General features: G+C 36.9%; 1 protein-coding gene across 2 annotated transcripts; it reads right to left on the bottom strand.

Moving 5' to 3' along the window:
* Positions 1-12,056: 12,056 nt before the first annotated feature.
* On the bottom strand, positions 12,057-19,034 carry LOC110308615 (prolactin-7C1). Of its 2 annotated transcripts, XM_021181040.2 has the most exons (6): positions 19,004-19,034; positions 17,105-17,283; positions 16,372-16,410; positions 14,552-14,659; positions 12,865-13,044; positions 12,057-12,275 (listed from the first exon to the last, which is right to left on the bottom strand). In XM_021181040.2, the coding sequence occupies exons 1-6, from the start codon at positions 19,032-19,034 to the stop codon at positions 12,057-12,059; spliced, it is 756 nt and encodes a 251-aa protein (XP_021036699.1). The 2 variants fall into 2 exon arrangements, with proteins under 2 accessions (XP_021036699.1, XP_029324511.1); XM_029468651.2 differs by lacking the exon at positions 16,372-16,410.
* Positions 19,035-24,922: the final 5,888 nt, after the last annotated feature.

The raw sequence follows: 24,922 nt of genomic DNA, 5'->3' as shown, positions 1-24,922 counted from the left end.
GAAACTAGACTTATATAGGATAGGATTTAAAACAACGTCTCTTTAATGAGGTATTAAAAGTTACACTGTCATGTGTTCATATATAAGAACTGACAACCAAAATACTTTGTAGCATTGGGGTGATTCACTTGGTATTTTTTGAGAGACTATATTGTTTGGCGATTGAGTTTTGCTTTCCAAAGTTGTGGTTGAACTCTGGTGTTACAAGGGAAACTTAAAAATTATAGTTAAACTACCAGTGTTCCATTGGCTGCAGTTTGCAATTCGATCACAGGCTCAGGATTTTTAACTCACCCATATTGGTAATTAAGAAAGAAATCAAACAATTGGAGGTGATTGCAATATAATACCAGCCTGCTGCCCCGTTTAAAGGAGATCTCTCTGGGAATTTATCTAACAGTGTCCAGATGAACTGCTAAAAGCAGCTGGTAGAATTTTTGGAGACAGAAATTGGACCCTCATACAATCTGGGTCTGTCTATGGCTGCTGCCTTGCAGGGGACTAGAGTACAAGCAATGCTTTCATAGCGCCGAGGTGATAAAGAATGTTTTAAGTATGGGGGCATAAGTCATTTTAGGAAGTAATGTCCAAAAATAAAGGCATAGACAGGCAACTTAATCACTCTGCTGGAATCTGTCCTCACTGTAGAAAGGGTAACCATTGGGCCAGATTATCAGGAAATAGGCCCAGATTAAGAAACATTTACAATTGAGTTAATGCAAAGCTCAAAGCAGCCTCAGCCCAGGCTTCTGTGGCATTTCTTTTGTCTCTATCATACTGACTGGCCCTAAAAGTTAGAAAGGACAAGATGTCTTTAGGTCCTTTGATGTGTCCTGGGTCCAGTCCAATCTATAAGAGATCTAACCTCAAATTACTAATTGAAGAACAAAAAAGGGCTTTGAAGGGTTAATGTACACTGGAGCTGATGTACTCACTCACCTCCAAGAAATTGGTTATTCCATTAATCCAAAACAAAGCTCAAACTTAAGATTTATGAAAGGTTAATGAGGCTATGGAACTTTTGGGAGCTTACAGCCTGGTTTGCCTATTCTAGCTGCCATTTCAGGAAATGCATGTAGAATTATTATGTATTTGGAGGATTGTTGTTATACTATTCCTTTGTGTCTTGATGATTGTTATAGGTTTACATTTTGTATGTATGCTTGTAATATTAAAGAACCAATGAAGCAATATCATTAGAAAGTTTTGCCTCAAGGAATTGCTAATAGCATTATATTACGTAAGTTTTTGTTGTCTCTACTTCAATACAAGAAGTTAAGACTTTGAATCCTTCAGTGCATATTATTCATTACATGGAGGGTACTTTATTAGCTGATCCCTCTGATGGAATTTTACTACAGGCATTTGCTCTTATACAACAAGCTTTAAATTTTGGGAGTAGTTGTTGCTCCAGAAAAAGATTCAAAGGCAATACATTTTTCAATATTTGAGGTTTCAGTTATATCCTAAACAAATTGTAGCACAGAAAATTCAAGTAAGAAAAGATAATTTACTTACTTCAATTATTTTCAAATGTTTTTAGAAGATATTAATTGCCTAAGACCTCATCTTAAGCTTTCCATAGAAGAACTTAAACCTCTGTTTGGTATTCTCAAGGGGAATGCAAATTCCAATTCCCTTTGACAATTAACTGATGAGGGACAAATAGTTTTGCAAAAAGTAGAGGAAGCTATTAGCCAACAACATTATATAGACTATGATCAATTGTTGGCTGTTTATGTTTTTCCTACTCATGTGCCCATAGCAGTTCTCTGGCAAAAGGAACTAATAATGTGGATTCATCTCTTCATCTCCAAAGAAAGTATTAACACCATGTTCTGAAGCTGTTGCTGTGTTAATACATAATTGTAGGATAGAGTCATGAAAGTATTTTGGAAAGAATGTCTTAAGAATTTGATGAAATGTTTATTCCTTATTTCAAACAGCAAGTAAATTGGTTATTGTAGAATTAAAATTTGGCCTATTGTATGTTCAAGTTTTTCAGTAAAAGAAAATAAAAAAAGACAAGTTATAATTTACCTCTATGAATGCTTTTTTATTTTCTATAAGTTTGCATATATAGCCAACAGAGAAAACACTAACTGTATTTACAGATAACCTATCTAATGGGAAGGCAGTATATATAATTGGATCACATGTTCATTCTCTTGAGTTTTCCCTCTGCTTCACAAATAATTGAATTGCATATTGTAGCCATTGATTTTGAAATGTTGAAAAAAAATCAAGCTTTTAATTTGTATATATATATATGGTTTACAATTGCATGAAATTGTTCCTTTTTTAAGATACTACTAATTCTCAAAATTTACAGTTATTTATACAAATATAGCTAAATTTAAGAAACATGTACTATTCCTAAACCTTATAGGACATTTAAGAGCGCATAGTGGATTGCCTGGACAGACCCCTTAGGGCAATGCCATAGCACATTTGTATACCAGGCAGATCATAGGCCTTTCAGGGATAATTGGCCAAACAATCTTAATCTTTACATTATCAAAATAGTAATAGCTTGAGATCACAACTTGGTATTTCTAGAGAATGTGTAATTCAAATTATAAAGACTTGCCCTCATTTTCTACCTGTACCACATAATGGTGTTAATCCTCAAGGACTTATACCTAATCAATTGTTGCAAATGGATGGTACTCATATTTTTAAAAATTAAAATATGTACATGTGACTTGACACCTTTTCAGGATTTCTAATTGCAACTGCTTTAACAGGAGAAGCAACTAAAAATTTAGTCATTGCCTACGTTGTTTTTCTACATTGATTTGGTGTTCCAAATCAGACTAAAACAGATCATGTAACTGGCTTTTGCAGTCAAACATTTGAAATGTTTTGTAGTAAATTTAGTATTACCCATATTACTGAGATTAGTTATTATCCCAAAGGACAAGACATTGTGGAACAGGCCCATGAAACTTTAAAACAGTATCTTCTTAAACAAACAAAACAGGGGGAATTATATTCCCACACACATTATGTAAATCATGCTTTTTATTATTAAAAGTTTAAAATTTGGATGCCAAGGAACTGTCTGATGAGTGTCTATGGCACCCTACAACTAGGCATTCTTATGATTAGGTGAAATGGAAGGAGATTACTTACATATGGCATATGGCATAATCCCAATTAAGTATTTAATATGGGGAAAAGGATATGGTTGTGGTTTTTTCCACATGATGCTGCAAGACCATGCTAGCTGCTAGTGTGATTGGTGTGACATGTTGATGCTGGGACAAAGAATAATGATGACCTGTGAGCTTGCTGACTTCCCTGACAATGGTGACAGCAAAGCTGTATTTGACGTATGTTCTTGGCCTACATTTGCTTGCCTATATCCCAGATTAAACAAGCTGCCTTGGTTTAAGCTTTTAGACTTTGTGGTACAGAGAACATGGAGACTGTGGAAATGGACTTAGAAAATTTAATCAAAAAGAGAAGTTATAAAGACTCTTCTCTTTCCTTTAATGTGACAAATTGTTCTGAATCTATCATGGGCTGGTCTAGAAATCAATCCAATTTTGGAAAAATGGAAATGACAGACTTCATTTGGAAGGCTGGTTCTGTATATTCTCATAGACATACTTGGAAGCTAGTTGTAGTTCTTTATGAAGTTATATTTGCAGTGGATAAAATTGGATAGGATCTGAATTTTGAAAAAGTTTTAGTGTATGTGTTTAAGCTCCTAATCTTTTACTCCTTCAGCAGGAAGGACGATGTACAGCCCTCCATGAAGAATGTTACTTTTACATCAATCATTCAGGAATAGTAAAAGTTCTATGGCTAAAGTTTGAAAAGGACTATCCAAAAGGAAAAGAGAAAAAGAACAGAATCAGGGATGGTTTGAATCCTGATTCTCTACTTCTCCATGGCTTACAACTTCAATTTCTACACTGCTTGGACAATTAATTATGATTTTTATGGCTTTAAACTTTTGGACCTTGTATCTTAAATAGAATGGTTGCCTTCACACAGGAACCTCAGCTATTCACCATGGCAGTTATTGACCACTATGAAGAAATGCATTTAGTGCATATTCATAAGACCTTCCTGGTTTTGGCCTGAATAGGAAAGAGTATGCTTTTGAAGACTGGTAGTCAGGGATAGATAAGAGTGTTCTTGAGCTCCTATCAACCTAAGACAGACACGAATTTCAAAAAGCTATGTTTGTCCTCCATGATGGGTAAGAAGGGGCAATATAGACACCGATGTAAGACAGGTATGGTCACCTGGCCACCCAAGAAGGGATTATGGAAAAGATGTAAATCTTGTGCATCCCCTCCAGCTCATCTATAAAAAACAAAAGAGGGAGAATTATGCCCTTTCTCCAGCCTTGAGTAGGCTAAATAGACCTTAAGTGCTTGCCACATTTGGGCCTTAACAACACAGGTGGACTCTTCCACCTTGCTGCATCTGCAGTTTCCTGAAGGAGTAGACTGCCTGCTGAGCTTGTTTTCCAACATAATCCAGCTGAAACAAAGGATGAATCTGTGGGCTTTCCCTATATACATGCAGTTTTGAATGTTAAACTTTGAGCCTTTGTCTTGGCTTCATCCTTCTCTTGCATTTGTTCCTTTTTCATTTCCAGCACCCCTTTCAGGTACCCAGCTCTCCATGATCACTGGACAGCTACAGAGACTTGAAGTTCTTGTCATATAGATCTTTGACTTGTTTGGTTAGAGAACTTGGATAAATCACACCAAGGTATTTTCCCTTGTTTGTGATTATTGTTAAGTGTGTCATTTCCCTAATTTCTTTCTCAGCCTGTTTATCCTTTGAGTAGAAGAAGGCTACTGATTTGTTTGAGTTCATTTTATATCGAGCCACTTTGCTGAAGTTGTTTCTCAGGTATAGGATTTCTCTGATGGAATATTTGGGGTCACTTAAATATACTATCATATCATCTGCAAATAGTGATAATTTGACTTCTTCTTTTCCTCTTTGTATCCATTTGACTTCCTTTTGTTGTGTACTTTCTCTGGTGAAGTGTTCGATTACTATATTGATACGCAGGTGGAGAGTGGGCAGCCTTGTCTAGTCTCTCATTTTAGTTGGATTGTTTCAAGTTTCTCTCCATTTAGTTAGATGTTGGCTACTGGTTTGATGTACATTGCTTTTACTATGTTTACGTGTGCGGCCTTGAGCTCCTTATATTTTCAATACTTTTTTATGGAGGGGTGTTGAATTTTGTCAAATGAGTTATCCTTATCTAATGAGAGGCTCATATGGTTTTGCTTCCCCTTTGAGTTTGTTTTTATAGTGGATTATGTTGGTGGATTTCCAAATAATGAACCATCCCTGAATCGCTAGGATGAAGCCTACTTGATCATGATAGATGATTGTTTTGAAGTGTTCTCGAATTCAGTTTGAAGGGATTTTATTGAGTATTTTTAAATCGATATTCATAAGGGAAATTGGTGTGAAGTTCTATTTCTTTGTTGTGTCATTGGGTGATTTTGGTATAAGCATAACTATGGCATCATAGAATGAACTGGTAGTGTTCCCTCTGTTTCTCGTTTGTAAAATAGGTTAAAGATAATTGATAATAGGTCTTCCTCAAAAGTCTGATAGAATTCTGATATAAACCGAACTGGTCCTGGGCTTCTTTTGGTTGGAAGATTTTTAATGACTTCCTCTATTTCTTTAGGGGTTATAGGGCTGTTTAGATGGTTTATCTTATCTTGATTTAACTTTGGCTCCTGGTATCTGTCTAGAAAATTGTCCATTTCATCCAGATATTCCAGTTTTGTTGAGTATATGCTTTTGTAGTAGAATCTGATGATTTTTTTTTAATTTCCTTGGTTTCTGTTGTTATGTCTCCCTTTTCACTTTTGATTTTGTTAATTTGGAAGCTGTCTCTGTGCCCTCTGGTTAGTATGGCTAAGGTTTTATCTATCTTGTTGATTTTCTCAAAGAACCAGCTCCTTGATTGGCTGATTCTTTATATAGTTCTTTTTATTTATACTTGGTTGATTTCAGTCATCAGTTTGGATATTTCCTGCTGTCTATTCCTCTTTGGTATACTTGCTTCTTTTTGTTATAGAGTTTTCAGGTGTGCTATCAAGCTGCTTGTGTATGCTCTCTCCAGTTTCTTTCTGGAGGTACTCAGAACTATGAGTTTTCCTCTTGGCACTGCTTTCATTGTGTCCCATAAGTTTGAGTACATTGTGCCTTCATTTTCATTAAATTATCAATTTCTTTAATGTCTTTATTTTTCCTTAAGCAAATTATCATTGAGTAGATGATTGTACACCTTCCATGTATATGTGGGCTTTCATGTGTTTTTGTTGTTATTGAAGACCAGCCTTAGCTCATGGTGATCTGATACGATACAAGGGATTATTTCAATCTTCTTGTATCTGTTGAGGCATGTTTTGTGACCTATTATATGGTCAATTTTGGAGAAGGTACCATGAGGTGCTGAGAAAAAGGTATACTCTTTTGTTTTAGAATGAAATGTTCAATACATAATCTATTAAAGCCATTTGGTTCACTACTTCTGTTGGTTTCACTGTGTCTCTGTTTAGGTTCTGTTTCCATGATCTGTCCATAGATGAGAATGGAGTGTCAAAATCTCCCATGATTATTGTGTGAAATGCAATGTATACTTAGTAAAGTTTCTTTTATGAATGTGGGTGCGCTTGCATTTGGAGCATAGATATTCAAATTTCAGAGTTCATCTAGGAAGATTTTTACTTTGACAAGTAAGAAGTGTCCTTCCTTGCCTTTTTTGATAACTTTTGGTTAAATTTCAATTTTATTCAATATTAGACTGGCTTCTGCAGTTTATTTCTTGGGGCCATTTGCTTGTAAAAATTTTTTCCAGCATTTTGCTGTGAGGTAGTGTCTGTCTTTGTCACAGAGGTGCATTTTCTGTATGCAGCAAAATACTGGGCCCTATTTACATATCCAGTCTGTTAGTCCATGTCTTTTTATTGGAAAATTGAGTCCATAGATATTAAGGAAAACTGATTGTTGCTTCTTGTTACTTTTGTTGTTAGCAGTGGAATTATGTTTGAGTGGCTATCTACTTTTGGGTTTATTTAAAGGAGAGTAATTTCAAAATTCTAAATTATTTCTTCACAGAGTTAGAAAGGGCAATTTGCAAATTCATTTAGAATAACAAATATCCCAGGATAGCAAAAATTATTCTCAACAATAATAGAACTTATGGGGGAATAACCATCCCTGATCTCAAGCTGTGTTACAGAGCAATAGTGATAAAAACTGCATGATATTTGTACAGAGACACACGTAGATCAATAAAATATAATTGAAGAACCAGAAATGAACCCAAACACCTATGGTGACTTGATCTTTGACATATGAGCAAAAACCATCCAGTGGAAAAGAGACAGTGTTTTCAACATATGATGCTGGTTCAACTGGTGGTCAGCATGAAGATGAATGCAAGTTAATCCATTTTATCTCCTTGTACAAAGCTCAAGTCCAAGTGGATCAAGGACTTCCACATAAAACTAAATACCCTAAAAACTAATAGATATAGATTAGATTATGGTGAAGAGCTTCAAAATCACAGGCACAGGGAAAATATCCTGAATAGAATACCAATGGTTTATGTTTTAAGATCAAGAATTTACAAATAGAACCCCATAAAATTGCAAAATTTTGTAAGGCAAAGGGCACTGTCAATAAGGCAAAAGGGCACCCAACAGATTGGGAGCAAACAGATCTTTAAAAATCCTACATCTGATAGAGAACAAATATCCAATATATAAAAGAACTCAAGAAGGTAGACTCCAGAAAACCAAATAATATTATTTAAAAATGGGGTACAGATCTAAACAAAGAATTTTCAACTGAGGAATATCAAATGGCCAAGGGCACATAGAGCCATTTTCAACATCCTTAGTCATCAGGGAAATCCAAATCAAAACAATCCTAAGATTCCACCTCATACCAGTCAGAATGGCTAAGATCAAAAACTCAGGTGTCAGCAGATGTTGGGAAGGATGTGGAGAAAGAAGAGCTCCCCTCCATTCCTGTTGGAGTTGTAAACTGGTACAACCACTCTGAAAATCAGTCTGGCATTTCCTCAGAAAACTGGACATACTACTACCTGAAGACTCAGCTATATCACTTCTGGAGATATAGTCAGAAGATATTCCAACATGTAATAAGGACACATGCTCCACTCTGAACAGAGTATTCATATCTATAATAGCCAGCCATATCTATAACAGCCAGAAGCTGGAAATAACCCAGATGTCCCTCAACAGAGAAATAGATACAAAAAATGTGATACATTTACACAATGGAATACTACTCAGCTATTAAAAACAGTGAATTCATGAAATTCATAGGTAAATTGATGGAACTAGAAAATATCATTCTGAGTGAAGTAAGCCAATCCAAAAAGAACATACATTCTATGTCCTCAGTGATAAGTAGATGTTAGCCCAAAAGTTCTTGACACCCAAGATACAATTCATATACCACATGCAGCTCAAGAAAAGTGAACATCAACATGTGGATGCATCAGTCCTTCTTAGAATGGAGAACAAATTACTTAAGAGAGGAAATACAGAGACAAAATGTGTAGCAGTGACTAAAGGAATGGCCATCCAGAGACTGTCCTACCTGGGGAACCATCGCAATTACAGACACCAGACCAAGACACTATTGGGGATGCCAAGAAGTGCTTGCAGAAAGGAGCCTGATTTAGCTGTCTCCTGAGAGGCTCTACCAGAGCCTAACAAATACAGAGGCAAATGTTCACAGCCAACCATTAGAATGAGCAAGGGGATCCAATGGAGGGGTTAGGGAAAGGACTGAAGGATCCTAAGGTGTTTGTAACCCCATAGGAAGAACAACAATATCAACCAACCATATCCCCCCTCCCAGACCTCCCAGAGACTAAACCACCAACCAAAGGGTATACATAGATTGGCCCATGGCTCCAGCTGCATATGTAGCAGAAGATGGCCTTATTGGTCATCAATGGGAAGAGAGGTCCTTTGTCCTGTGAAGGCTCATTGATGCAGTATACGGGAATGCCAGGGTGGGGATGCAGGAGGCGGGGGGAGCAACCTCATAGAAGCAGGAGACAAGGGAATGGGAGTGGGGATCTGGAATGGAAACCGGGAAAAGGAAATAACATTTGATATATAAATAAATAAAATACCCAATAAAAATTAACATATGCAGAAGGACCAGTGCAGACCCACCCAGGCTCTGTGATTGCTGCTTCAGTCTCTGAGAGACTCTATGAGTCCTGTATAGCCAATTCTGTGTGCCATGCTCTCCTGTTGCCCTCCACTCTGGTTCCTAAAATCCTTCCCCTCCTCCTCTGAGGGATTCTCTGAGGTTCACCTAATGTTTGGCTGGGCACATCTTAATGAACAGAGATTAATTCTCAAGAGTGATAAGGCAAGTATGGACTGAAATGATAGCTTGGTTAGAATTTCATTGAAAGTGTAAATCAATGGAAAACAGAGACAATACCAAAGGGTCTGAGAGAGATGGTCTGCCTAAGTGGTCTGCCAGAAAGGATATCTAAATGACATATGGAAAAACTGAAATTCTGGGCCAGAGCTCAAGCAGCTGCCAGAGAAGCACAGACAGTGACCTCAAACCCCTGGAGCCATGTCCCTGAGCAACACAGCCTCAGCTGGCTCAGTCCAGACTGTCTGGCTCTGTCACCAGTCCAGATGCCTCAACGGAATCTACATCCTTACCAGAGGTTATAGCAGTAAAGATCATAGTGGAATGTTATCTAGGCCAGGTGTGGCACAAAGTGGCTCAGACAAGCACAACCAGGTCACCTCACTCCAGCCTGACCAGGGTCTTCTCCCTGGTACTGTTCAGCATTAATCTCAATAACTACATAGCTTTCTACTCCCGACCCACTCCTCATCAACTTGAATAATCGCACAATCTCACAGCAGGCAAATAATCACAACAACTCTTTCAGAAAAATGATGTTCTACCAAAGCACATCAGCTTTTTTTCTGGCCTATCCTCAGCTCTGTTTCACCCCAAACTTTCTCTCAGTATCTCCAGCAATCTAGCATACAGGATAGCCTCCCTCTACTTCCAATTACTTCACCTTTATCCTTATACCAACTACTCACTAAATCCTGCTTCCCCAGGGCTACCTGCAGCTGCCCAACATATTCAGTTTTCTAACAATGCCCCCAGAGAGTATACTTACTCCATCCAACAATACCCACCTCTGTCTCTGTCTCTGTCTCTGTCTCTGTCTCTGTCTATCTATCTATCTCTATCTATCTCTATCTATCTATCTATCTATCTATCTATCTATCTATCTATCTATCTATCTATCTATCTATCTATCTATCTCTTATCTGCAGTAGGCCCCAGCATGGTCAACAGTATTTCAACAGCCTTATTCATAGCCCATGATGCCTAGCCAGGAAGATATGTCTTCGTGTGGTTTAGCAGCCTCAGAACCACGGTCTCCTCAGCAACCAAAGTGGGATATGTCAGTCAATGTGCAAGGCCTAGGGTTCAGTATTCTCCACTGCTTTCTTTCCAGGCCCTACTTGTGAGTGACCTACAAAAGCTTTGTCTAGCCCCCTTTCCAGCTGTCCTTGCTTATCCCTCACAGACACCAGGTGGAAGTAAGACTTCTAGCAAGGACTGTACTCATGCTCAGTATGATCCTGCCAGCTCAAGAGAATTGTATGAGCCTTTCTATAGTTTCTATAGCTTCCTGGCTCTGAGTAGTATCTAATATTTCAATCTCCCTTTCGCTTAAGCTCACTTCAGATACCATGCATTACATCTTCTAAACCAAATCTATTGATCATATAATTGAATTGGCTTATGGAGAAACAGCATGCATTTATACATGCATACAAATATTTCCATGTCAGTGTGTGTAACTTAGTACAAACACTAAAGTATGCATCATCAAGACCAGAAGCATGGAGACTTGTATAATCCTGACAGTGACCCCAGGCCAACACACAAAGATGCTGCATCCCTGTTATATCTCCTAGTTTCCAGCACCCTCTTCTGTCACTACCCTCCTTCACTGGTCAATTACCTGCCTTTTATTATATGATTCACTGAGCATGGGGGTCTTGCAGTGGGTGGTGGGGGCTGTTCCCTCTTAAGCACAGTTATTAGAGTACAATCTCTCAATATTCCCTCCCTTGATCTATGACTAGTTGATTTACATGGTGTGCCAGAGACAGAGTGGATTGAGGCAAGACAACAGGAGCAAGAGACACTCAGGTCTGTCTCCACTGACCTGGGGGACAGCAGATGCTCTGATAGATAGGGAACTGGAAGTTTCCAACCTTCCTGAAGACATCACCTGTACAGAGGCGACACATTCTTCACCAAGCTGGCCCTGTCTGGCACCAAGATCCAGTGGTTACTGTCACATTAACATACACATTATTTTAGTGTACATACAGATGTTTTCTGAGTATATCCACTGTGAATTTTCTTTAATCTATTTTTTGATGTATCAGATTCTAGAGTTGGATGATTTCTGTTTAATGGCATTATTGGTATTCTTGCTACAGAGAGGCTGTTTCTTCAAATGCCGTCTTACAAGGAAACCCATAGTGTTAACTCTACTCATCCTCTCCTAATAAAGAAGGGGTGTTTTAAACTCTCTGGTATGTATCCCTTCTAGTCATGTTTTTCTGGGTCTATATAATACATGTAACCACAATAAATCTGTGTGAAAATTGTTATTTCAATTATGTGCCACTTTGAGGTCTTTGAAAAGGTGTCGCAATGGAGAGACTTCCCACAATTTTAAAATTCCTTCTTATAAACTTCCATTACACAAAACAAATCTCACAGAATGGAATTGCCATCTATTTTTCAGCCTACACCCACAACTCCATAAGTTGGCATCACCTGTGTTATATAGATGACAGGCATAATTGAATGGAAAGAATGTTAAGGGAAGGGAATAGTGTAAGGTGCTTTTGTGTCTCTTTTTATTTTATGAAAGAGAACCATTATGTTCATGCATACCTTGAAAAGTATAAAATGATAAGAAACTTGGAAACTACGGTCCATCAAGGATCTTCATAAAACTTTACAGAGGTGCAGATGTCATCACTATAAAGCATGCACATCAAGTACTTGAGATAAAGGTCAACGGTAAATGTGTCAACACGCAGACAGTAAAACAATTTATAAAGAGCAAAAAATTGACGTTCTTTGTTAGTTGCCTGTAAGGATGCCAGATCTGTCCATAAAGGGTAGTCAGTATTCGCCTCCATTCCAGGATGAACCTAATGACCAAAAGCATAGTCACACACTTAATATTACATCAAATTATATGTTATTGTCATTTCTCATTCTAAATATTAAATTATATTTAGTGAAATAGTACTATTATAAAATGTTGGCCAGAAACATGGATTTCCATAGATCTAGCACAGACAACTACAAATCTGGAATCTAAAAGCTAGATTGGAGATAAATGTATACATTTTCTTACAATAAATTAATAAGTTTAAAGTATGATATTTCATGACTAGATAGAGGACTAGGAAATTGTATGCTGAAAGTAGATTTGTGTATCCAAGGGACAATGAAAACACTATTGACAGTTTTCTCAATAGGTGGTAGACAGGCCAGGGGTGAATGGGATTAGAGAGAATAAAATAATCAAGATATGTCACTTTGCTCAGAAAAGTTACTCTCCAAATGATTGTGAAGAACAGCTTCATTTTATGTCCATCATTGTAATGCAGCTGCATGTAAGATGGAATGTCTACATTGTATTCATGAGAAGTGCTATGAATCAAAATTTCTCATTTATTACAGAAGTCAGATAATTTATGAAGGAGTAAAGTGGATGGCAGGAAGAGTGCTTACCTTGCTGAGTATCATCAGGATAGTCTCTAGAAGTTCTCTGTTTAGGGTCCTGATGACATTGGCTCTTATTAAAATTGCATCAGGGGCACCTTTCATACAGTGGAGTTCAGTCTCTAGGTGGTACAGCGGTTTATTCCAGGAATTCAATATGCTGACTATAATTTTCAGGAAGTCTTCAAGCTATTCATCAAAAAGGAGCAACGATATTGAGATAGATGAAATAAACAAGAATTTGTTGCATGTTTTTAATTAGAAAGGATGAATTAACACAACTACTCATGTGGATAAAAAGTGATATACAACTATAAATTTCAACCATTCACTTATATTTTGCCAGAATGAAACAACTTATATAAAGAACTACTTTTTTGTAATGATCTAGAATACTTATCATATTCTGCTGTCCACATAAAATCTACCACCTGCTCTGCATGTAAAATTTACATACTTGGCTGTTTTGCTTGTTCACAGGCATCTGAGGCTTTGCTTGTGACTCAGAAAGACAGATACCTCCAGTCCAAATTATAAATCATTTAACTCGGATTAACCATTCTAATAAACTAGACTGATCATAACCATACTAAATTATGATAACTAGATTATTTTAGAATAACAATAGAAAGATATATTGAAGGTAACCTGTAGTGATAGATGTTCTAGCAGAACCATCTATTTGTCAGCATGGACAGGAGAAGTACAATGGTACAAATAGCTTTGATAACATCAAATGATGATGGTATAGAGGTTGCTGGGAGCTTGATGCCATGTGACTAAGAATGAAGGCTTGAATTGGATAAATAACAGATACCCATTCTTACTAGTCATGGAAAAGAACCACTTACATTAATCTTTTAAATCCTCACTTTTATTAACTCAGGTTGCTTTTAGGAGGAATTTTTTTCAGTGATATTAAAAATAATAATAATACTCTGTGAAATTGCCTAGTCCTTGAGTAAGTCACTAAAAACATTTACAAACATTACCTTTTTTCTTTAACCGTTTTCCTTCCCCTGTTCTTATTATTTTCAAAATGACATCAAATTACTTCATTAGGAGATAAATTATGGCATTGAATCAGAAGAAAAAGATCATAAAAATTATAAATGCAGTTGCTGGGATACGTAGACCTCATAACAAGTGAGGGTATAGAAACTTTACATATAAATATAAGACTAATTTGTACAGAAAAGGCCTCAGTAGAAAGTACAAAAGTCAGAAAAATCAGAAGCAGGAGAGTTGTGAGAATTAAGAATAGTCTGTGTGAGAGTCAGTAGTGAGAATTTCATCTCCAGTGAGGAGACATAAATGATAGATGATGAAGACAATTGTGGTTCCATGCCTTAAGAAAAGACAGAAATGTTTTTGTGTTTTGTTTTTGTTTTTGTTTATCCAGGGATACCCAACTAAGTTAATAAATAATAATTATTTATTACATAATAATAAATAATGTCCAAATAATAAGAAATTTTTGGGTCACATATGGAGTTTTATGATTCTCCTACAATAATTTTTAACATTTAGTTTAGCTTATAATTCATCACCTACCTCATAGATGTTTTTCTTTAATTGCTCACTCTTATTCCATTCTTCTGCATGTTTAATTTTAGTGTTTATAAGAACCCAAGAAATGGCAAAAGCAAGGTGTCCCTTCAGTTATTTAGGTGAAAACCCTGACCCGAGGACTCACTGAGATCTTTCTGGCTTCCTCCCAGGTTTCTGGAACACTGAGGGAAAATGTGTGGCAGCTGTTGAGAGTCTCAATCATGTGCTTATGGTCCTTAAGAAAATCCAATACCTAAAAAAGGTAAAATAGAAACTGAGTTAGTTCCAATTTGGGGATTGAGTAAATAAATCCATGATGAGCATATGGATTAATTCAATAGCTCTGTAATTTTTTCTTTTTACACATGAGCACTACATAAAATCTGAAATGCGGATATTTGAAAAGTTACCCTTTTACCTATATTTTCCTATTAAATTTGTAATCTCAACTTGGTATTCATCAAATTATTTTTAACTTCTCAGCCCCCCCCCTTTACTATGCTCTCTTATTCTCATACCTCAGTAATTTTTGTTTCGTGGGAAAAAGCTGAAAATATTAAAATTATAATTATAAAATGTTTCAAAGGAAATCTGTTTATGATATGATCCCAATGCCATAGTTTCTATTTAGCTGTATTTATTAATCTTTATTTTGTGTTTGTATACATTGAAATGCTTCTAGGTATTATAAAATTATAGATATTTCTTTTACTAACATTGAATGCTTACAATTTGTACCATACTAAGTTAAACATAACATTTGAATAGAATTTTAATAGTAAGTATAAATTTATTAATCTTTATTAATAATTAGATAAGAAATACTTATCCATAAAATAATAAAAATATCAATTAAAAACATAAAATAGAAATTAATGTTTATGTATCCATCATTACATAAACACATAAATATATTAATTTAAATATAGTATTTAAATACATTTGATGTAATATTCATGAAAGCTATTTTGTGAAAATTTAATGGATTACTAAGAATGTTCAGAATTAAAGGGGATCAGACAATAATGAGAAATAAAATATTCTGAGGAGCTGGGTGGTTGTGGTACACACCTATAATCCTAGCATTTTGGAGGCATAGGAATGCAGGTTTCTGTGAGTTTGAGGCTAGCCTGGTTTACAGTGTAAGTTCCAGGACAGCCATAATTACACAGAGAAATCCTATCTAGAAAAAAAAATCTCAGGATTAAAAAGACAATATAAACACATATTTATTTCAAATACAGATATTCTTGGGATGCTGTTATATTCTTCATTTTCTCTTGCCATTACTGATCTTGAACACATAATATATTACCACCAGTTAGAGAAAAATCTAGTTTCAGTTCTAAACCAACTCTCCAACAAAAGAAACTATGGCTTCTGAGACCTATCAACAATGACTTCTAGCAGTTGAGAGTTCATAAAAGGCCATTAGCTTAGTGTCCTCTCTTTGTCTGACATGGGGTCCTATTTATGTTTGTAGTCCCTGTGCACATGCATTAAAATGCAGTTAAATTTTATAGGAAAGCAGCAGTACACCACGTGAGAAGAGACACTGGAGCTAGAATCCTGATGAGGAAGCCTGGGACATAAGACTTCCACCCCACTGTAATTCTTAGACATGATTCCTGAGGCTTTATAGTCTAATCACATTAAAGTTCCTATGCTTTCCTTTCCTTTTCTTTTCTGCTTTTCTTTTCTCTCCTCTTCTCTTCTTCCCCTTCTCATCAATCAGATATCCCAAAGATTTGTCAGATTGCCCCCTTCTTATTCTCTTTTTAAGTATGGTTTTCTTTAACTTCTGGAGGAATAGTCTTGAAAATTGTTGTAGGGTTCTCCTCATTCAAATTACAGTCCAAATCATAGTATGAAGATTCTGGGTTGTTACTTGTTTGTTTCTTTGCTTTCTTGTTTGTTTTTTGGCTGGTTGGTTTTGAAGAAGATAAGAATCAGTGAGGTACTTACAATTTTTCTGAACATATTTGAGGAGAAGCCATCGGAGAACTGTAACAGCATGAGGGGATAAAAGGAAAATTGTGAGTGAGCATAGAATGAGTGTGTGCCTACTGAAAATGCAGAGATGCATTCTCTGGCTCGGTTATCTCCTCATTAACACCTGGCTTCAAACAGATAACATGCAGCCACTGGAAAGTGACAAACCATGTTCCTTCTAAACCTGCCCTCTTTCTAATAAGCATCCCCTACAAAACTTCTATACAATGACCCCTGGTATTTAGGAGTTTCTAAGAGGCTTTATATTGTTTTTATATTTCCTTACTGGCACCAGTACAATTTGTATTTGTTCTTTGCATTCTATGCAAGTCACTATCCTACACTTCTCTTCTATGGGATTTCTGCCAATTGAAGACACCAATAGAGACCATCCTCCTGCAAATAACATAAGGAAATCAAATCTCTTTCTGAGATATAACTATTGAGTTTTATGCTACACTTGTCAATTTAAGAATTTATTTTAAGAAAAACATCATGTTACTGGAGGAAAATCATGTCTAAGTCATTGAATTCTTTTAAAGTCTTTGTAATTTCACAAAATTGTGCCATTCTCCTTGTCCTATTTTTCAGTAGCGTGTGTGTTCTTTTTTTGTATGAAACTTGTATTGTCAGAAATATACTAGATCTCTACTGAAATATACTAGAATCATTGGCTGAAGACATCAGAAATAAGTGAGATACTTACAAATATCATGCGCATTTCTATAGTGAGAGCCATGGTGTCATTTGACAGTTTGATGGCTTGATCAAACAAGTCTTTGAGGTATGCCTCACCATAGTCATTTTCATTGTGGTGAATGGAAGCAGAAGTCACACCCTCCCACTGGAGTAGGTTTGACATCAACAACAGTGGGAGTATTCCTACTGTATAGAAACACAAGTTACATTGGATTACCTATCTCAGATTATCAGTGGTGATTCTTCGTTAGTTATCAAACAATTTTTATTTCTTCCATTGCCTGCTACCATCGGGTCTGTCACTGTACAGATGTGGTAGTGAATATATAATTTCTAATAAAAAACTTCAATTAAATAATTACATTCACACAAGTTTCTAAACTTGAAGTCATTATCTGGCTGTGGATTATCAGAACTTATTCTGAAATTTTGGTGCTAAAATTAATGAGTGTTTTTAAGTCATTCTCTGGAGACAGATTAGTATATTGGAAATTTATGCTGATCTTAAGTAGTCACGGTCTCCCAGACACTCTTGTTACTGAATAGGCAATATTTGCCTCATAGCAAGGACAGCAGCACACTACCATTTCAACTTCATTCCAAGCAAGAATATAAACATGCTTGCCTGTTGTTCAATACTGAGGGTGAAGGGACTTTTGTCCTGGAAAGGATTATGTAGCCTGGCTTTGCCTGGTCACAATAATACACACATTCATTTGCCATTCTACCAAAAGATTCAGATTATTTTCTTACTGAAGTTGAGCTTTACAATAACCTTGTAGGTAGACTGGGCCAGTGTAATACAATTAAGCTATATTAACAAAAGAGGACACTTATGAGATTAAGTTATTTTCCTTAAGTCCTATTCTTAGGTGGTGTAGGAAGAAAAATGCCAGCACTATAGACTTTGTACCCCACAGTGGGATGTCTTAACCATATTGGACTTTCATATAGATTAGGGTAACAGAAATGATGCCCATAATCAAATATAAGTATCACTAGGCACTGTTATTTGTAAAGTCCAATCTTTAATTGTGATCACATGACTCAGTAGATTATATGTTTGTCGACTTCCATTGCTATATCAAAACCTTCCTTTCCTTTTTATAATGATGTTGATGTTGGTTTCATCATTAATTTTATTTCACAGATAGATAAAAACAGAACTGTAACATATCAATAATTTATACACTCAGCAGGATGGACCAGCAAATGTCTCAGCATGAAAAATCCATTCACCTCTAGTGATAGAATTCTGAAAAAAAAAAGTTCTGTTCCATTAAACTTTTAATGAATGTAATTGGAAAAATTGTAAAGGTGTTACATATAATTGGTACAAAATTATCAAAGCAATATAGATCCACATCTTCTCTCAATGTCTATTATGTTTCCAGAATTGGAGATAAGTTTAAATTCACTCAAGTCATGTAACTCATAGCAGATTCCCAGAAACAATAGCATACTACTTCCTTCTACAGTATTTATATATTGAAGCCATCAACTTCTGTGTTATCATTACAGTCAAATATCAGTATCTACTTTTAGAGGTGGATCAGTATTGATGGTCTCTACCGTTATACTCAGGTACTATTCCTCTTTTTCTTAGGTCAACTAAGATGATGAAAAATGTCTCTAGACATCACTGTCAATCTCCAGGATGAGAAGGCTTCTTTTTCAAAACCACTGATATAAGAGCCTACTGTGCAGTTGCTTTCTTCTAGAGTAAGGCTTAGAAAGTACTTCTCAGTAACATCTGGCCTTCCTGTTGGGAGTTAGGCATAAATAAAGGTCCATTCACTTCATGTGTAAAAATAATATCACCAAAGAAGCAAGTTGTCTGAACAAGGTTTTCAACAGAGTGCATTGTTTAAGCTTACTTAGAAGAAAGAGGGCAAGAATTACTTACAGAATGATGGATGAGTCAAAACCAGCAACATCTCTAATAAGTCCAGCCACGGCTAGCCTGCTGATTCTGGAAATCTACTTCACAGTAGTTCTGCTTTAATTTCCCACCTCTACATATTGCAGTGTACCATGCCCAAGGCCACAAGCTGCTATGAGGCAGGAGGAAGTACACACCTGCAGTCGCAATGATGGCTCCATATTTCGTTGGCCTCAATGATGTCAAAAGCACTATAACAATTGGGACTAAGGTAGTCTCTTCTCCATCATCTGGCTTATTTCAAGTCCAAGACCAGGTTCCAAATTAAATTATGAATAAACAATCATCTCTACCCCATGAAGATTGGTCATAATTTCATGACCTAGGAAAACAGTCAGGTCTTTCCTTTTGATCTCAAGTACTTTGGTGACCACTTCTGAAATATTTACTGAATCTTGGATAAGATAACTTTAAATTAATTCTGAGCATTGAAACACAAGGTCACAGTTATAGTCACACAGCATGAGCAGCTTAAATCTTTTGAGTCTCAGCAGATACTCATGGGACAACTCAACGTTTTGCCATTATATTCTAGGCCCATGAGAGTCACACAGTGTTCAAATCCAGATGTTTAGAAGGCCTTTAGGTAAAAAGTTATATTCATATCTTCAAACACTACCAAATAATTTCTGATTACTGCCTAATATATGATCACTATAGATCTTGAACAAAGTTTACTGTAACAATCATGTTCTGTCCATGAATCTTTGCTTAAATCTAACTTAGATGTATTTGGTGACACCTATCAGGATTGTGATACCATTAGATGAGTTGATACATATGGCTTGGCTTGGTAATTACCTTAACTTGGGCTAAATTAGCATCTCTTAGTGATAGTTCTCAGCAGTAGCCACCTATCATCTGGCACTCTAGAAGACAAGCAACACTATATTATCTTCTATCAAACAACATTTCTTCCTATGGACCCAAAATATGTCACTTCTCATACCATAGGCTCTTATTTGGGTACTGTTTAAATCAAACACATTTATTATACAGGTGGCCACTGGAACCTCTACATCAAATAGCTCATTGGAAGTCTATGGGAAGCTCTGATATCTGAAGAAGAATTAATGTAAATGAAGAAGAGCTACAACGTGTAGTTTCCTTGTAGTGTGTAGGATTCTATGGCTTTGATGACTACCAGACAAATGAAAAGCAATTCATGATAAATGCAAAATGATATTTGGATCACTGGGCTTAGTTGGATGTACTAAGAAATGGGGTCATAAAGATGACCATGACATCACACCTCCTATGTTACTTATCCTGTCCAGATATTACATAGTATACTTTTCTTATGTAAAATCTTATACGCTATGGACAAATCGCTGCTTGTGATCATGGTGTATATCAGAATTGGAAAAGCCCTGCCTGGATATAAGATAAGTAGGTTGAACTCATTATCTGGGAGAAAATGAGAGCATTTTTGATGGAAATAGTTCATCTAGTCCAGAACTCTTTCCACAGACAGATGCGACCAATGAAAAGGCAGTGGCCAAAGGGATTTCTGGAGGCAATCAAACCAGGATTGTTCTTAACAAGCTAGCTGGGGTGGCAGGTGTGATTTGACCTTTCCCCCACTCACCTGGACTGGCCTTATCAATCTGAGTTCCTCCAAAGTTACCTATTCTTTGGTCAACTAGAAGATTCCCCACAACAATTTGCTCCTAAAAGACAATGTCTTATGGAGAAATAAATGTGGCCATAGCTCCCATTGATTCTGTTGTGTTCAAATTGATACTTGAAGGAAACAACTGAAAATAAGCCACGGGGTATTTAATTTTAAAGTTGTATCTTTTTTTTTGGTTTTTCGAGACAGGGTTTCTCTGTATAGCCCTGGCTGTCCTGGAACTCACTTTGTAGACCAGGCTGGCATCGAACTCAGAAATCCGCCTGCCTCTGCCTCCCAAGTGCTGGGATTAAAGGCGTGCGACACCACCGCCCGGCCTTAAAGTTGTATCTTTTTTTTTTTTAATATTTTTTATTACATATTTTCCTCAATTACATTTCCAATGCTATCCCAAAAGTCCCCCATAGAGCCCCCCACTTCCCTACCCACCCATTACCATTCTTTTGGCCCTGGCATTCCCCTATATTGGGGCATATAAAGTTTGCAAGTCCAATGGGCCTCTCTTTCCAGTGATGGCCTACTAGGCCATCTTTCCATACATATGCAGCTAGAGACAAGAGCTCCAGGGTACTGGTTAGTTCATCATGTTGTTCCAACTATAGGGTTGCAGATCCCTTTAGCTCCTTGGGTACTTTCTCTAGCTTCTCCATTGGGAGCCCTGTGATACATCCAATAGCTGACTGTGAGCATCCACTTCTATGTTTGCTAGGCCCCTGCATAGTCTCACAAGAGACAGCTATCTTTGGGTCCTTTCAGCAAAATCTTGAAGGTGTATGCAATGGTGTCCGCGTTTAGAAGCTGATTATGGGATGGATCCCTGGACACGGCAGTCTCTAGATGGTCCATCCTTTCATCACAGTTCCAAACTTTGTCTCTGTAACTCCTTCCATGGATGTTTTGTTCCCAATTCTAAGAAGGGGCACAGTGTCCACATTTTGATCTTCATTCTTCTTGAGTTTCATGCGTTTAGCAAATTGTATCTTATATCTTGGGTATCCTAAGTTTTGGGCTAATATCCACTTATCAGTGAATACATATTTTGTGAGTTCCTTTGTGATTGTGTTACCTCACTCAAGATGATGCCCTCCAGGTCCATCCATTTGGCTAGGAATTTCATAAAATTATTCTTTTTAATAGCTGAGTAGTACTCCATTGTGTAAATGTACCATAATTTCTGTATCCATTCCTCTGTTGAGGGACATCTGGGTTCTTTCCAGCTTCTGGCTATTATAAATAGGGCTGCTATGAACATGGTGAAGCATGTGTCCTTCTTACCGGTTGGGACATCTTCTGGATATATGCCCAGGAGAGGTATTGCTGGATCCTCCGATAGTACTATGTCCAATTTTCTGAGGAACCGCCAGACTGATTTCCAGAGTGGTTGTACAAGCTTGCAATCCCACCAACAATGGAGGAGTGTTCCTCTTTCTCCACATCCTCGCCAGCATCTGCTGTCACCTGAATTTTTGATCTTAGCCATTCTGACTGGTGTGAGGTGGAATTTCAGGGTTGTTTTGATTTGCATTTCCCTGATGATTAAGGATGTTGAACATTTTTTCAGGTGCTTCTCTGCCATTTGGTATTCTTCAGGTGAGAATTCTTTGTTCAGTTCTGAGCCCCATTTTTTAATGGGGTTATTTGACTTTCTGGAGTCCACCTTCTTGAGTTCCTTATATATATTGGATATTAGACCCTTATCTGATTTAGAATAGGTGAAGATCCTTTCCCAATCTGTTGGTGGTTTTTTTGTCTTATTGATGGTGTCTTTTGCCTTGCAGAAGCTTTGCAGTTTCATGAGGTCCCACTTGTCAATTCTCGATCTTACAGCACAAGCCATTGCTGTTCTATTCAAGAATTTTTCCCCTGTGCCCATATCTTCAAGGCTTTTCCCCACTTTCTCCTCTATAAGTTTCAGTGTCTCTGGTTTTATGTGAAGTTCCTTGATCCACTTAGACTTGACCTTAGTACAAGGAGATAGGAATGGATAGATTCGCATTCTTCTACATGATAACAACCAGTTGTGCCAGCACCATTTGTTGAAAATGCTGTCTTTCTTCCACTGGATGTTTTTAGCTCCCTTGTCGAAGATCAAGTGACCGTAGGTGTGTCGGTTCATTTCTGGGTCTTCAATTCTATTCCATTGGTCTATTTGTCTGTCACTATACCAGTACCACAAAGTTTTTATCACAATTGCTCTGTAGTAAAGCTTTAGGTTTGGCATGGTGATTCCACCAGAAGTTCTTTTATCCTTGAGAAGAGTTTTTGCTATCCTAGGTTTTTTGTTATTCCAGATGAATTTGCAGATTGCACTTTCTAATTCGTTGAAGAATTGAGTTGGAATTTTGATGGGGATTGCATTGAATCTGTAGATTGCTTTTGGCAAGGTAGCCATTTTTAAAATGTTGATCCTGCCAATCCATGAGCATGGGAGATCTTTCCATCTTCTGAGATCTTCTATAATTTCTTTCTTCAGAGACTTGAAGTTTTTATTGTACAGATCTTTCACTTCCTTAGTTAGAGTCATGCCAAGATATTTTATATTATTTGTGACTATTGAGAAGGGTGTTGTTTCCCTAATTTCTTTCTCGGCCTGTTTATTCTTTGTGTAGAGAAAGGCCATTGATTTGTTTGAGTTAATTTTATATCCAGCTACTTCACCGAAGCTGTTTATCAGGTTTAGGAGTTCTCTGGTGGAATTTATAGGGTCACTTATATATACTATCATATCATCTGCAAAAAGTGATATTTTGACTTCATCTTTTCCAATTTGTATCCCTTTGATCTCCTTTTGTTGTCGAATTGCTCTGGCTAGAACTTCAAGTACTATGTTGAATAGGTATGGAGAAAGTGGACAGCCTTGTCTAGTCCCTGATTTTAGAGGGATTGCTTCAAGCTTCTCACCATTTACTTTGATGTTGGCTACTGGTTTGCTGTAGATTGCTTTTATCATGTTTAGGTATGGGCCTTGAATTCCTGATCTTTCCAAGACTTTTATCATGAATGGGTGTTGGATCTTGTCAAATGCTTTTTCCGCATCTAACGAGATGACCATGTGGTTTTTGTCTTTGAGTTTGTTTATATACTGGATTAAGTTGATGGATTTCCGTATATTGAACCATCCCTGCATCCCTGGGATGAAACCTACTTGGTCAGGATGGATGATTGTTTTGATGTGTTCTTGGATTCGGTTAGCAAGAACTTTATTGAGGATTTTTGCATCAATATTCATAAGGGATATTGGTCTGAAGTTTTCTATCTTTGTTGGGTCTTTTTGTGGTTTAGGTATCAGAGTAATTGTGGCTTCATAGAATGAGTTGGGTAGAGTACCTTCTGTTTCTATTTTGTGGAATAGTTTGTGAAGAACTGGGATTAGATCTTCTTTGAAGGTCTGATAGAACTCTGCACTAAACCCATCTGGTCCTGGGCTTTTTTTTAGTTGGGAGACTATTAATGACTGCTTCTATTTCTTTGGGGGATATAGGGCTGTTTAGATCATTAACCTGATCTTGATTCAACTTTGGTACCTGGTATCTGTCTAGGAACTTCTCCATTTCATCCAGGTTCTCCAGTTTTGTTGAGTATAGCCTTTGGTAGAAGGATCTGATGGTGTTTTGGATGTCTTCAGGATCTGTTGTTATGTCTCCTTTTTCATTTCTGATTTTGTTAATTAGGATGCTTTCCCTGTGCCCTCTAGTGAGTCTGGCTAAGGGTTTATCTATCTTGTTGATTTTCTCAAAGGACCAGCTCCTTGATTGGTTGATTCTTTGAATAGTTCTTCTTGTTTCCACTTGATTGATTTCGCCCCTGAGTTTGATTATTTCCTGTCTTCTACTCCTCTTGGGTGAATTTGCTTCCTTTTGTTCTAGTGCTTTTAGGTGTGTTGTCAAGCTGCTAATGTGTGCTCTTTCTAGTTTCTTTTTGGAGGCACTCAGAGCTATGAGTTTTCCTCTTAGAAATGCTTTCAATGCGTCCCATAAGTTTGGGTATATTGTGGCTTCATTTTCATTGAACTCTAAAAAGTCCTTAATTTCTTTCTTTATTCCTTCCTTGACCAAGGTATCATTGAGAAGAGTGTTGTTCAGTTTCCACGTGAATGTTGGCTTTCTATTATTTATTTTGTTATTGAAGATCAGCCTTAGTCCATGGTGATCTGATAGGATGCATGGGACAAGTTCAATATTTTTGTATCTGTTGAGGCCTGTTTTGTGACCAATTACGTGGTCAATTTTGGAGAAGGTACCATGAGCTGC

This window comes from Mus caroli, unplaced genomic scaffold, assembly GCF_978045245.1.
Source record: "Mus caroli unplaced genomic scaffold, Mus_caroli_1 scaffold_15, whole genome shotgun sequence".
NCBI lineage: Eukaryota > Metazoa > Chordata > Mammalia > Rodentia > Muridae > Mus > Mus caroli.
This window is presented reverse-complemented; position numbering and strand designations above follow the sequence as displayed.